At 46.4% G+C, this 15,312-nt stretch overlaps 1 protein-coding gene across 7 annotated transcripts in view; it reads left to right on the top strand.

Moving 5' to 3' along the window:
* LOC144491975 (janus kinase and microtubule-interacting protein 1-like) overlaps positions 1-15,312 on the top strand; it is a 329,706-nt gene that overhangs the window by 221,346 nt on the left and 93,048 nt on the right. For all 7 annotated transcript variants that reach the window (XM_078210197.1, XM_078210202.1, XM_078210204.1 and 4 more), the window contains exon 4: positions 2,179-2,676. In XM_078210197.1, coding sequence (XP_078066323.1) covers positions 2,179-2,676 — 498 coding nt within the window. The remainder of the gene's footprint in view (positions 1-2,178; positions 2,677-15,312) is intronic.

Below are 15,312 nucleotides of genomic sequence, written 5' to 3'. Positions count from 1 at the left end.
CAACTGAGGGAGGTGGTGGGGGGGGGGGGGGGGGGTTGGGGGTGATGTTATGGGCCTCTGGAGTCGGTGAGACATTTTCAAGGAACCTGTCAGAGCAGCATCCTTCAGGAATGAAACTGTTTTCAACAAATGGGGTGGCACAGTGGTTAGCACTGCTGCCTGAGAGCACCAAGGACCCAAGTTCAATTCCCGGCTTGGGTCACTGTCTGCGTGGAGTTTGCACATTCTCCCTGTGTCTGCGTGGGTTTCCTCTGGATGCTCCGGTTTCCTCCCACAGCCCAGAGATGTGCAGGTTAGGTGGATTGGCCATGCTAAAGTGCCCCTTCATGTCAGGGGGACTAGCTCGGGTAAATGCATGGGGTTATGGGGATAGGGCCTGGGTGGGATTGTGATCGATGCAGACTCGATGGGCCGAATGTCCTTCTTCTGCACTGTTGGGCTCTGTGATTCTACTCAGTGAGCAAGAATGACAAATATCAATGTCAGTCATGATCCGTTTCTTACTAAGAATTAAATCTCAAATTCGGCCAGATAGCTTTGTACCCATCTACCAAGAATAAAGAGGAGAGGTGAATTCACTGCACCATTGCAAAGTTGAGCAGATATATCATTGTCCCTGGTGTTGGAGGAAAGCAGACTCTGGCCCTTCTCCTCTCCAAGATCCCTTGGTGACCATTATTTTCCCAGCAGGCCTTAGGGGAAACACTCTCCTTCCGTCATGTTTAAATCCAGTTAGCACAGCAACAGGTCAATCGAGTTTGATGTCTGCTTCGTTGGTTAAATGTCTTGAGAGTTGATTCAAGAGTGTCAGTGCATGTTCAGCTGACGTCACCTTTCCCTCTTTAGTTGCTGCTTTTCCACAGCAGTTATTTGTAGACCTGGGCAAGGCAGCCAGCTGATCCCGGTGATGCCAGGGATTTACAGGCATGAGTGCTAATCCCAGGACCATCACTCACCATGAGTGGCCACGAAACTTCCCCTATTTTATATTGGGAAGTGAGCCTGGAGCTTAATGCGCATCATATATGTTATTATAGAATCATAGAAATATAGAATCCTACCGTGCAGAAGGAGGCCATTTGGCTCGTCAAACCTGCACCAACAACACGCCTTATCCCTATAACACCACAGATTTACCCTGCTAATCCCCCTAACATTAAGGGGCAATTTATCATGGCCAATCAACCTAACCTGCACATCTTTGGACTGTAGGAGGAAACTGGAGCACCCGGAGGAAACCCTCGCAGACCACGGGGAGAACATGCAAATTGCACAAAGACGGTGGTCCAAGGCTGGAATTGAACCCAGGTTCCTGGCTCTATGAGGCAGCAGTGCTAACCATTGTGTAACTAATCACTTTAAGGGCGGCACGGTAGCACAGTGGTTAGCACTGCTGCTTCACAGCTGCCTCACAGCTGCCTCACAATGCCAGGAACCCGGGTTAAGAACATAAGAACATAAGAAATAGGAGCAGGAGTAGGCCATCTAGCCCCTCAAGCCTGCTCCGCCATTCAATAAGAGCATGGCTGATCTGTGCAGAAGGAGGCCATTTGGCCCATCAAACCGGCACCAACAACAGGCCTTATCCCCATAACACCACATATTTACCCTGCTAATCCCCCTAACACTAAGGGGCAATTTAGCATGGCCAATCACTCTGAAGGGTTGAAGGGTTCAATTCTGGCTTCGGGTCACTGTCTGTGTGGAGTTTGCACGTTCTCCCCGTGTCTGCGTGGGTTTCCTCCAGGTGTTCCGGTTTTCTCCCACAGTCCAAAGATGTGCAGGTTAGGTAGATTGGCCATGCTAAATGTCCCAAGATTTGTAGGTTAGGGGGGATTATTAGGGTAAATGTGTGGGGCTATATGGATAGGATAGGGTTGGCCCTGGGCGGGATGCTCTTTCGGAGAGTCGGTGCAGACCCGATGGGCTGAATGGCCTTCTTCTGCATGGCAGGGATTCTATGACCTGGCTGAAATAGTCATCTAGACAATGTTAACATTGTCTATCCACAGTCTTCTTTGGGTTCCTGTTCCATGTAATTCTGTAGACAGGATAACAGATGTATTCTATCTCCTTCCATTCTTGAAATGCTCCAAGCCCTAGCAGTCATCTTTAGCTTGTATACCTGATTGGAAGGCAGTATTTTACAGTGACTTTCTTCTTTGGTTGTCCCTCCAGGTGAATAAGCTGGAACGGGAAAAGGTCCAAGAAGTGAAGCAAGTGCGGGAGCTGGAGCAGCATAAGCACACAGTGCTCACCACAGATCTCAAGGCCAAACTCCACGAGGAGAAGATGAAGGAGCTGCAGTCCGTCCGCGAGATGCTGCTGAAGCAACACGAGCAGGAACTGGTCCGTGCAATCAAAATCAAGGACACCGAGATCCAGCGGCTCCAATCCACCCTGAATGTACTGCGGGATGGGGCAGCGGACAAAGTGAAAACCGCCCTACTCAACGAAGCCAGAGAAGAGGCTCGGAAGGGGTTTGACTTTGAGCGCATCAAACTGCAGCAGGAGATCGTGGAACTGAAGTCCACCAAGAAGCAGGTGGAGGAATCCCTCAACTACATTGTGCAGGCCGACAAGAAGAAAGCGGCTGACCTGCGGAGTGCACACCAGTCCCATCAGGATGAGATAAGCAGAATAAAGAAAGAGTGTGAGAAAGATATCCGGAGGCTGGTAAGTGGAGGAATCCGAACTCAGCTTTCTGCTCAGGGTACCAAGATTGGAATTAAACCTCTTTTACTGATTATAGAAGCTGATGTTTATTACATATACAGAACGGTAAGAAGTCTCACAACACCAGGTTAAAGTCCAACAGGTTTATTTGGAATCACAAGCTTTTGGAGCTGCGCTCCGAAAGCTCGTGATTGCAAATAAACCTGGTGTTGTGAGACTTCTTACTGTGCCCACCTCAGTCCAACGCTGGCATCTCCATCTCATGACATACAGAATGATTAGTGATAGTTTGCATTCCAAGTTGCTCCAAAGGGACCTTTAGTCATTGGACAAGACTGCCCTCACTTGGTTTTATGGCTACCAGTGTCAGTATAGGCAGCACATTTATTTAATATTCGTAAGATATGGGCATCGCTTGCTGGCCAGCATTTATTGCCCATTCCCAGTTGCCCGAGGGCAGTTGAGAGTCAACCACATTGCTGTGGCTCTGGAGTCACGTGTAGGCCAGACCAGGTAAGGACGACAGATTTCCTTCCCTAAAGGACATTAGTTAACCAGATGGTTTTTTCTGACAATTGACAATGGTTTCATGGTCATCAGTAGATTCTTAATCCCAGAATTTTGTTTATTGAAGTCAAATTCCACAATCTGCCATGGGGGGATTCGAACCCAGGTCCCCAGAACATTAGCTGAGTTTCTGGATTAATTGGCTAGCGATAATACCACTAGGCCAGTGCCTCCCCCTCTAACAAGCGCTTTTCTGCTCATAATTTCAGAGTCTTCCTCAGAGCCCTCTGGTTCCATCCTTTCTCCCTCAATTCCTCATGGATTTATGTTGTTATATGTGACATTATCAGTCAGGGTGGATTCAGCTTCTGCATGTCTCCTAACAATCTCCAAACCTACTCTCCGTGACCTTTACCCTGTCAGATTGTTACTCCTGTGTCAAATTGTGAATGAGCCATGATTATCTGATACTGAATACCGGCAAGACCAAAACGATCTAAAAAATCTCGGCACGTCTAATAGCATCTGTGGAGAGAGAATAGAGCCAACGTTTCAAGTCAGGGTATCCAGACTCAAAACATTGGCTCTATTCTCTCTCCACAGATGCTGCCAGACCTGCTGAGATTTTCCAGCTTTTTCTTTTCATGGGGTATGTGGAACATTCCTTATTCCAGGCCTACCCAGATCCCCTCCCACAACTCCTTTACCGGTGCATCGATGACTATTTTGATGCCGCTTCACGTTCTCGTCCAAACCTCGAAAAAGTCATCAACTTTGCTTCCAGTTTCCATCCCTCCATTGCCTTCACCTGGTCCATCTCAGACACTTCCCTTCCCTTCCTTGACCTTTCTGTTTCCATTTCCAGCAATAGACTATCTACCAATATCCATTGCAAGCCCACTGACTCCCACAGCTATCTGGACTACAGCTATTCACACCCTATATCCTGTAAGGATTCCATCCCTTTCCCTCAGCTCCTTCGCCTCCATCGCATCTGTTCCAATGATGCCACTTTCCAAAGCGGTGCTTCTAATATGTGCTCCTTCTTCCTCAACCGTGGATTCCCATCTACAGTGTCGACAGGATCCTTAACAGCGTGCGGTCTATCTCCCATGCCACGACCCTCACCCCCTCCCCTTCCTCCCAGAACAAGGATAGAGTCCCCCTTGTTCTCACATTTCACCCCACCAGCCTCCCCATGCAAAACATAATCCTCTGCCATTTTCGCCAACTCCAGCGTGATGCCACCACCTAACACACCTTCCCTTCACTCCCTCTGTCAGCATTCCGCAGAGACCGTTCCCTCTGGGATAACCTAGTCCACTCCTCCACTATACCCAACACTTCTCCCGTCACTCATGGCACCTTCCCATGCAATCGATGAAGGTGTAACACCTGCCCCTTTACCTCTTCCATGCTCACCATCCAAGGTCCAAAACATTCATTCCAGGTGAAGCAGTGTTTCACTTGCACCTTTTTCAATTTGGTCTATTGCATTCGCTGCTCCCAATGTGGTCTCCTCTATATCGGAGAGACCAAATGCAAACTCGGTGATCACTTTGCTGAGCACCTTCGGTTTGTGCGCAATCAGGACCCTGACCTTCCGGTTGCTTGCCATTTTAACACATGATCTGCTCCCGTGCCCACATGTCTGTCCTTGGCCTGCTGCAATGTTCCAGTGAAGCTCAACGCAAACTGGAGGAACAGCATCTCATCTTCCGGCTTGGCACTTTACAACCTTCCGGTCTCAACATCGAATTCAACAACTTCAGATGATTTGCTCTACCCCACCTCCACCCCTTTGTTTTCATTTTATTTAGTTTTTTTTTACTGTTATCTATCTTTTATTCCTTTATTGTTTTTCTTTATTTTTCTTTCCCCCACTCTTTCCCCCTATTTTATCTCCCTTTTCTTACCTTTTCTCCTCCTTTGCTTCCCCTTTCCCCATTTTTCTCAATTTTACCTCTCTCCCACCCATTCCTCCCCACATCTTCACCTGTCACAGTTTACCCTCTGATTTCAGCTTCTCTGCCATTTGGCCATTCACACCTTTTATTCTTTCGGTGGACTGTAAGTAGCAGCCTTTTCCCTTGTTTTTGTGGTTATGACTCATCTTTCATTCCCTCCCTATGCAGTCTAAATATCTCCCACTTTCTCTGCATTTTAGCTTTGACAAAGAGTCATCTGGACTCGAAACGCCAGCTCTTTTCTCTCCTCACAGATGCTGCCAGACCTGCTGAGATTTTCCAGCATTTTCTCATTTGGTTCCAGCTTTTTCTGATTTGTTTCAAACAGGGCAGCACGGTGGTTAGCACTGCTGCCTCTCAGCGCTAGGGACCTGGGTTCGATTCCTGGTTTGGGTCACTGTCTGTGAGGAGCCTGCATGTTCTCCCCGTGTCTGCGTGGGTTTCCTCAGAGTGCTCCGGTTTCCTCCCACAGTCCGAAGATGTGTGGGTTAGGTGCATTGGCCATGCTAAATTCTCCCTCAGTGTACCCGAACAGGCACCAGAGTGTGGCAACTAGGGGATTTTCACAGTACCTTCATTGCAGTGTTAATGTAAGCTTAGAACAAAGAACAAAGAACAAGGAACAGGCCCTTCGGCCCTCCAAGCCCGTGCCGCTCCCTGGTCCAAACTAGACCATTCTTTTGTATCCCTCCATTCCCACTCCGTTCATGTGGCTATCTAGATAAGTCTTAAACGTTCCCAGTGTGTCCACCTCCACCACCTTACCTGGCAGCGCATTCCAGGCCCCCACCACCCTCTGTGTAAAATATGTCCTTCTGCTATCTGTGTTAAACCTCCCCCCCTTCACCTTGAACCTATGACCCCTCGTGAACGTCACCACCGACCTGGGGAAAAGCTTCCCACCATTCACCCTATCTATGCCTTTCATAATTTTATACACCTCTATTAAGTCTCCCCTCATCCTCCGTCTTTCCAGGGAGAACAACCCCAGTTTACCCAATCTCTCCTCATAACTAAGCCCCTCCATACCAGGCAACATCCTGGTAAACCTCCTCTGTACTCTCTCCAAAGCCTCCATGTCCGTCTGGTAGTGTGGCGACCAGAACTGGACGCAGTATTCCAAATGCGGCCGAACCAACGTTCTATACATCTGCAACATCAGACCCCAACTATTATACTCTATACCCCGTCCTATAAAGGCAAGCATGCCATATGCCTTCTTCACCACCTTCTCCATCTGTGACGTCACCTTCAAGGATCTGTGGACTTGCACACCCAGGTCCCTCTGCGTATCTACACCCTTTATGGTTCTGCCATTTATCGTATAGTTCCTCCCTACATTAGTTCTACCAAAATACATCACTTCGCATTTATCAGGATTGAACTCCATCTGCCATTTCTTTACCCAAATTTCCAGCCTATCTATATCCTTCTGTAGCCGCTGACAATGCTCCTCACTATCTGCAAGTCCTGCCAATTTTGTGTCGTCCGCAAACTTACTGATCACCCCAGTTACACCTTCTTCCAGATCGTTTATATAAATCACAAACAGCAGAGGTCCCAATACAGAGCCCTGTGGAACACCACTCCACATCATGAACACCACTAGTCACAGGCCTCCAGCCGGAAAAAGACCCTTCCACTACCACCCTCTGTCTTCTGTGACCAAGCCAGTTCTCCACCCATCTAGCCAGTTCTCCACCCATCTAGCCACCTCCCCCTTTATCCCATGAGATCCAACCTTTTGCACCAGCCTACCATGAGGGACTTCGTCAAACGCTTTACTAAAGTCCATATAGACGACATCCACGGCCCTTCCCTCGTCAACCATTCTAGCCACTTCTTCAAAAAACTCCACCAGGTTAGTGAGGCATGACCTCCCTCTCACAAAACCATGCTGACTATCGTTAATGAGTTTATTCCTTTCTAAATGCGCATACATGCTATCTCTATCCTACTTGTGACACTAATAAATAAACTTTAAAAGATTCCGGCTTCCACAGTATTTTGCCTTTAACCAAAACCATCTATTTGGGTTCCTCCTATTAACTCCACACCCTTCCCCCCCATCCCTACCAGATTCACACCTTTCCCTGTCTGCTCACTCAGGGTCAAACCTCAGGGTAACCTTGCCTGAATGAACAATGCTAAACTGAACTTCAATCCCACGTTCAATTTATCGCTAAGATGGCTGACTTTAATCTCCACAACATTGCCTGCTTTCCACTTACCTCACCCTCACTGTTGTTGTTGCTTTATCTGCACTCTTATCAACTCCAGAGCCAGGATTTTCCAGCCACTTCCACCCAACGGGATGTCATGGTCATGCCGAATTTTCCGGCAATTTAAAAGGCAGACCACATCCACAAGGGGGAGACACACAATGGTGGGGCCGTAAAACCCTGGCCCAGACCTGACCTTTGAAACCTTTGAGGTAGCACAGTGGTTAGCACAGCTGCCTCACAGCTCCAGGGACCTGGGTTCAATTCCCGGCTTAGGTCACTGTCTGTGTGGAGTTTGCACATTCTCCTCATGTCTGCGTGTGTTTCCTCCAGGTGCTCCGGTTTCCTCCCACAGTCCAAAGATGTGCTGGTTAGGTGAATTAGCCATGTTAAATTCTCCCTCAGTGTACCCGAACAGGAATGTGGCGACTAGGGGATTTTCACAATAACTTCATTGCAGTGTTAATGTAAGCCTACTTGTGACTAATAAATAAACATTTAACTTTTTAAAAAAATGCCCTCTCATCAGATTCCATACTACACAAATTTTGAACTCATCCAAAATTATCCTGTCCAACAATGACCTTAGAACCTCTACAGTGCAGAAGGAGGCCATTTGGCTCATTGCGTCTACATTGACTCTCCAACAGAGCATCCAACCCAGGCCTTATCCCCATTGCCCCACGTATAATCCCTTTAACCTACACATCTTTAGACACTGAGGGAGAATTTAGCACGGCCAATCCATCTTTGGGCTGTGGGGGAAAACTGGAGCAACCGGAGGAAACCCACCCACGGGGAGAACATGCAGACCCCCACAGACAGTCACCCAAGGCTAGATTTGAACCCGGGTCCCTGGCACAGTGAGGCAGCAGTGCTAACCACTGTGCCACCGTGCCACCCCTACCTTCCTCCTCGCCCTCCATTAGCTCCCCATCCTCCAATGCATTGATTCCAAATCTTTAACCCCTCCCCCCGCCCCGTGCTTTTTTACTTTCCGACTCTGGCCTCCTTTACATTCTGCCCTGCTCTGCCCAGCACCATTGGTGACAGACCTTTAAAGCTGTCCTGGTTTATTCTCTGAGATTTCCTCCCTAAACTCTTCCCACTGGATTTCTCTACCAATCTTTAAAAGCATCCACAAATGATACCTTCAACCATTTCAATCATTTGGGTTACACATGATAGATTCAGAAAGAATGTTCCCAATAGTGGGGGAGTCTAGAACTAGAGGTCATAGTTTGAGGATAAGGGGTAAACCTTTTAGGACTGAGGTGAGGAGAAATTTCTTCACCCAGAGGGTAGTGAATGTGTGGAATTCACTACCACAGAATGTAGTTGAGACCAAAACGTTGTCTGATTTCAAGAAGGAATTAGATATAGCTCTTGGAGTGAAAGGGATCAAGGGATATGGGAGGAAGGGGGGGGATCAGGATATTGAATTTGATGATCAGCCATGATCAAAATGAATGGCTCGAAGGGCTGAATGGCCTACTCCTGCTTCTAGTTTCTATGTTTCTATTTCCCCACCTCTCCACTTCTGCTGTTCAATATCAATCTTTATGTGAAGGATCTAGAAATGCTTATTATGTTAAATTTACAGCAAGTTGTTGCATTGAAGGTCGCCCTGATACTCTTTTACACACAGTGGTACTCAGCCACCTCGTAGCTTCCAATTGGCAGGCAGCAACAAGAACAAATCAAGACGCTAGATAAACTCAGCAGGTCTGGCAGCATCTGTGGAGAGAGAAACAGAGTTACCGTATCGAGTCCAATGTGACTCTATAAAGCTGAAGAGACTGAGAAATTTGATAGATTTTATATTATTTAAGACGGGGTGGAGCAGAGTAGAACGTCAGGGATAAGTGGGAGCTCAGGAGAAATTTGATAAAGATGGTGAGGAGGAATAGGAAGTCAGGGATAATTGGGAGCTCAGAGCGATTGACAAAGACAGTGAAACGAGATAGGAGCTCAGGGATAAGTGGGAGAGAGGAGAGATTTCGCAAAGACGATGGAGTGAGATAGAAGGTCTGATAGAAGGTATTTTGCTTTTATTTTAGCAACAAGAACAAGACTATGTTCACACAGTGCAGACTGTATCCAATGGAGCTAGGGGCTCATCAACCAAGCACACTCGAATATTTACTTAGCCTCAAATATCCCTTCCTCCAAAGGGTTTGAGGCAATTTGCCAGTTTACAGTTGAGTTTCCAACAAAAGTTTGCTTTAAGCTATGGAAATGAAAGACACAGGGTTCAGTGTGTGAATATAAAATACCAAATTATTCCCAGGCCACACATTTGTATTTTAGTTAAGAAAGCAGTTATTTCACTGCCCAACTGGACTAATTATTAAGATATAGGATATTTCATTGGGGAGCAGTGAATAGGATTGATCTATCACGCCTCACCAGGGAGTGACAAAATGTGCATTCAAATTACTTCCAATGGACTTTTCTGTTCGACGTTCCTCTGCATGCTGTAAGAGTGAATGATAGGATGTAAACAAGACTTCTTTTTGTATTTGAGGGTGGTCCAAGTATTGCTGCTTCAAATAATTGTGTTGCGTGGCACAGAGTTTCAATGCTACGCAAAATGGAGGAGTATTGGTCATGAAGGCCTGTCCCATTGTCTTACTGATTACAATTTATATCCTCCTCCCACACAGAGAAGGTCACTGACTGCCCCTACCCTGTTCCAGCCTTGTGTAAATGGTGAGATTCAACTGGGGCCCAAGAATCCACTAAGACTCCAACAGATAAAGTGGGTGCTGATAGGATCTGAGCCCCCGGTGCTTATAGAATCATAGAATCCTACAGTACAGAAAGAGGCCATTTGGCCCATCAAGTCTGTACCGACCACAATCCCACCCAGGCCCTATTCTTGTAACCCCATACGTTTACCCTGCCAATCTCCCTGACACTAGGGTCAATTTAGCATGGCCAATCAACCTAATCTGCACATCTTTGGACTGTTGGAGGAAACCGGAGCACCCGGAGGAAACCCATGCAAACATGGGGAAAATGAGCAAACTCCACACAGACAGTGTCCCAAGCTGGGAATCGAACCCAGGTCTCTGGAGCTGTGAGGGAGCAATGCTAACCACTGTGCCACCATGCTGCCCTAGTGGAGATAGATGCTCTGCTTCAGTAATTTCTCTAATAGTTTCCCTACCACTGATGTGAGGCTTACTGGTCTGTAGTTCCCTGGTTTATCTCTAAAACCCTTCTTAAATAGCAGAACCACATTAGCTGTTCTCCAGTCGTCTAGCACCTCCCCTGTGGCCAGAGAGGAATTGAAAATTTGGGTCAGAGCCCTTGCAATCTCCTCCCTTGCCTCCCACAACAGCCTAGGGCACAATTCATCTGGACCTGGAGATTTATCCACTTTTAAGGATGCCACCATATATTGTCCTTCCTTATGTCAATTTGCTCGAGAACCTCACAGTCTCTCTGCCTGAATTCCATACCATCATCCTCATTCTCTTGGGTGAAGACGGATGCAAAGTATTCATTCAGCACTCCACTAATGTCCTCTGGCTCCACCCATAGATTGCCCCCTTGATCCCTAATGGACCCTACTCTTTCCCTGATTTTCCTCTTCCCATTGATATACTTGTAGAATATCTTGGGATTTTCCCTACTTTTACCAGCCAGAGCTTTCTTGTATTCCCTCTCTGCATTCCTAATTGCCTTCTTAAGGTCCACCCTGTACTTTCTATACCTCACTAATGCCTCCACTGATTTGCTCCCCATGTACTTTTTAAAAGCCTTTCTTTTTCTTGTCATTGTATTCTGAACATCTCTGGTCATCCATGGTTCTCTGGGCTTGTTATTCCTACCTATCACCCTAGAGGCAACATGCCGGGTTTGCACCCTCGCCATTTCCTTTTTGAATGCCCCCCACTGCTCTTCTGTAGATTTCCCATAGATTTGTAATGGGATAACGATCGTGTTGTCAAACCTAGATTTTAGAAGCCTATACACAGTAAGAGGGTAGAAGAGGCTGAGAAAGTGGTAGAGTTTCACAATTTGCGGTTCTGGAAAGGATTGAGTTTGTGTGGGTAATGGTGCAATGATCAGATAGAATCATAGAATCCTACAGTGCAGGAGGAGGCCATTTGGCCCATCGAGTCTGCACCAACCAGAATCTCACCCAGGCCCGATTCCCACAACCCCATGCATTTACTCTAGCTAGTCCGCCTGACACTAAGGGTCAATTTAGCATGGCCAATCCACCTAACCGCACATCTTTGACTGTGGGAGGAAGCCAGGGCACCTGAAGGAAACCCACGCAGACACATGGAGAATGTGCAAACTCCACACAGACAGTAACCCAAGCCGGGAATCGAACCCGGGTCCCTGGCGCTGTGAGGTAGCAGTGCTAACCACTGTGCCACGGTGCCAGATCTATGACACATGGCTAATTCTGTGAGAGATAGTAAGTGGCACTTCTGGCAGCGAGAATTCTGAAAATATTTAAGTTGTGTTTCAGTAAGTGATTAAAATGTAAGCACTGTGATGCCTGCCTCACATCCCGCAACCTGAGGTTTCAAATCCCAGTGAGACTTTGGGGCTGGTAAAACCCGCACAGAAACATGTTGGTCAACATTCGAGTGAGTAATCTTTGTGTTTCAGTTTCGCACATGGTTCAGGTGTCCAGCTGGTCCGTAAAATCTAATCTTGTTAATGCACCTTGCTGGTTTTATTTCAGATGCATCGGAATATGCATTAAGCCTTTAATGCTTCATTAAGAGAGGGCACTTACCTTTTGGAGAATACTTCAGATGGTTAACAGAGATAGGAAGGGACAAATCTGACCAGAATGATTCAGTTCAAATATTTGGCCTATGGAACATGAGATGCTTGTGTTCCAACTTTTATGATGGATAGCCTGGATGAACCGATGGTAAAATAATTAAACTGATATTGATCTTGAATTGCAAATGCAATGGGAACCAGCACCTCACTGTTCAGGTGGCTTTTTAAAATTGCCATTACTTAGAGAAGCTGCAAATCATTGGAATCCAATTTTGTCCAATGTAATTGCTGATCACCTCCAGACTCCTATTGAAGGATTGTTTTTGAAGTGGTTGCACTTTTTAATATTGTGAATGATTTTCTTTCCCAGTGTCAGGCAATTATTTTCAGAACATTAACTTAAATGCGGGTGCAATCTATAGCCAGCCAGATTGCTCCTTTGATAACCATTTTAAACATATGATCCCCGCTTCAACTATTTCAAAAGACATCATGAGGAATGGTCCTGTTCTCGGGCATTATCAGAGTTAAGTACAGCGCCAGTGCTATTGCCTGATCAGCAACAGGTTGGGTAACCAGCCAGCTACCGCAAACCAGTGCAGCTGTATTGCATTAATTGTAGGCAATTTATTGGCCCAGATTTCCGGCATCATAGCAAGCCTCTCAGAAATCCTGAGGCACCCCCCCCCCCCCCCCCCCCCCCCCCCCCAAAAGTGGTGTTGGGCCAGGGTTTGCGCCCATGTGGCTTAAGGAGGCAATTGGCCATTTCAATCACTACCCGTCTCCACGGAAGTGGCATTTCAGTAGGCCAGGAGTGTGAAACCTGGAGTGCCCAGATTAGACCAGGTAACAGCTGGCCTGGTCTGAACTTGATGGATTCGTTTGGATAAACACAGTAAGAAGTCTCACAACACCAGGTTAAAGTCCAACAGGTTTATTTGGTAGCAAAAGCCACTAGCTTTTGGATAGCCAGCCCCTTTGGAGAGATAAGGTACCCCTTTGGATATGGTCCCGGGACATCTTTGAGAGAGGTAAGGCACCCATTAGGATAGGTAAAGCACCCTTTGAAGTAGATGAGGTCCCTTTGAAAGAGGTAACCCACCTGTTAGGATACATAAGGCACCCTTTGAGAGAGGTACGGCACACCTTGAGAGAGGTAAGGACCCTTTGCAAGAGGTAAGGACCCTTTAAGACAAGTAAGACATCCTTTGGGAGAGATGCCACCCTTTGGGATTGCTTAAAGTAAACATGATTGTGGGTTAAAAAGTCCATAAAGTCACCAGAACTGTCAAGGAACTGTCAAAGGGAAAGTTGAGTTGGCACGGGGGTAAGGCAAAGGGTGGAGGGTGGGATCATGGGTTGGCATGAGTTGACACTAAATTGACATAGGAGTAATGAAGGGCCATGGGGATGTGTGGGGGGCATAGAGGGTATGAAGGGCTTTGGGGGGGGGGGTAGAGGGGCATGGATTGGCATAGAACGTTTGAGGGGCCGGGGGGATGAGGGTGGCATGAGGTGGCAGCATAGGCTGGCATGGATGGGGTATGAAGAGTGTGCAGGGGTGTGAGGGTGAAGGATTGTTTCAATCTTCTCACCATCAACATCATTGGGGTCACCATTGACCAGAATGCTGTGGCTACTGGAACAGGTCAAAAGCTGGGAATTCTGTGGTGTGTAACTTATCCCCTGACTCTTCTCTAAAGCCTATACACCACCTATAAGTCAAGAGTGTGACGGAATAGGGGGTGAAGGGCAGCCTGCCCATTTGCCACCGCAACATCCAGCCAGTTACATCCAATAGGCACCTTATGTTCTGCCTGCTTGGAAAGGTGGACTACCTGCAGATTCCTGTCACTAAAACACAAATCCTTCACTGGAATGGAGCTCAAGTTGGAAATGATTTTTCTCATTGGAGCTCAAGTTGAAAATGCTATTTCTTTTAAAACAGTATTGCTTCATAAAATAAGTATAATAGAATAGATAAAGAGGAATCCTAAACCTGCAAATCTCACATTCTACCAGGTCCCAAAAGGATTTTTTTTTACCCTCAAGGACACTTCTTCAGTCAGACTAGGGTGTAATATTTTACTGTTTATTGCCTAAACATTGCGCTGCAAATTTATTTTATGGTGCCCTTGGGGACAAATTCAATAAAAATAAGCAAGATTTAATCCACTTTGCAAGCTTGAAATGATTTTTATTTTGTAACATCAGTAATCCTTGTTCTGTGACTCACTGACTTCAGGAAGAGAAGATTGAGGTTTATCGAAGGAGATTAGTTTACACTAGTGAAAAGGATTCAGCCAAGCATGTCCAAGGTTTAAGCCAAAGGGAATTGTCCAGAGGATATAGGTCAGGGTCTGATGGTTTACACAGGCAAGGCTATTCAGTTATGCCAGCAGTGATAGCAAAATGATTTACTTTCTGTAGATGACAGTTCGCCGACATGCTATAGTTACATGTTCACATCAATCTGTTCAAAAGAGGTGGAAAAATCTGAAATATTCTTCCCTTTGCTAGCTTGCATCGCCCCAAAGAGCATCAAAAATTACATTTGAATAAAAGCAGGGGACGATATCAATATTATTTCAATTTAGATCAGAATGTGTAACCAGTGGAATAGAGAGAAATGTCACTTTTACTAGAATTAATACATAAAAGGTGTTATGAAGTCTCTTGAATTTTTGCTTTGATGCTGACATTTGAAAGAAATAAATGGCAAATAGACATTTTTTATGGAACACAACAATTGTTTTAATGTTTTTGCTTTCAGGGTTTAATTTTCTAATTTTTATGGTGGTCCATTTGATATACTTTGAATACATATTGGTGGGGGGGGGGAATTTTCCACCCCCATTTTCGGTGGGAAAGCCAGAGGGGGTAGAGAACCCAACTGGAGTCCCCAAATGGCTTCTACATCAGAGAGATCTCCCTTTGAGATTGTCTCCAACCCCCTCCTGCCAAGGAGGTAACGGGGTTCCCACCATTAGAGGTCAGCAACCGCATTCACATATTTTAGCATCCACTTAGTGGGCCTCCCTGCTGTATCAACCACCACCCCCCCCCACCCAACCATATAGGGAATCTCCCCCACTGATGGCGTGATGTCATGTCAATGCAGTTTACAGGTCTTGACAAACGGGGATCCGGCAAACAGACTTTGATGTGGAAATGCCAGCGTT

The sequence above is a fragment of the Mustelus asterias genome, chromosome 1, assembly GCF_964213995.1.
Source record: "Mustelus asterias chromosome 1, sMusAst1.hap1.1, whole genome shotgun sequence".
Classification (NCBI taxonomy): Eukaryota; Metazoa; Chordata; class Chondrichthyes; order Carcharhiniformes; family Triakidae; genus Mustelus; species Mustelus asterias.
Note: the sequence above shows the minus strand (reverse complement) of the source record. Positions and strands in the feature narration are given on the sequence as shown.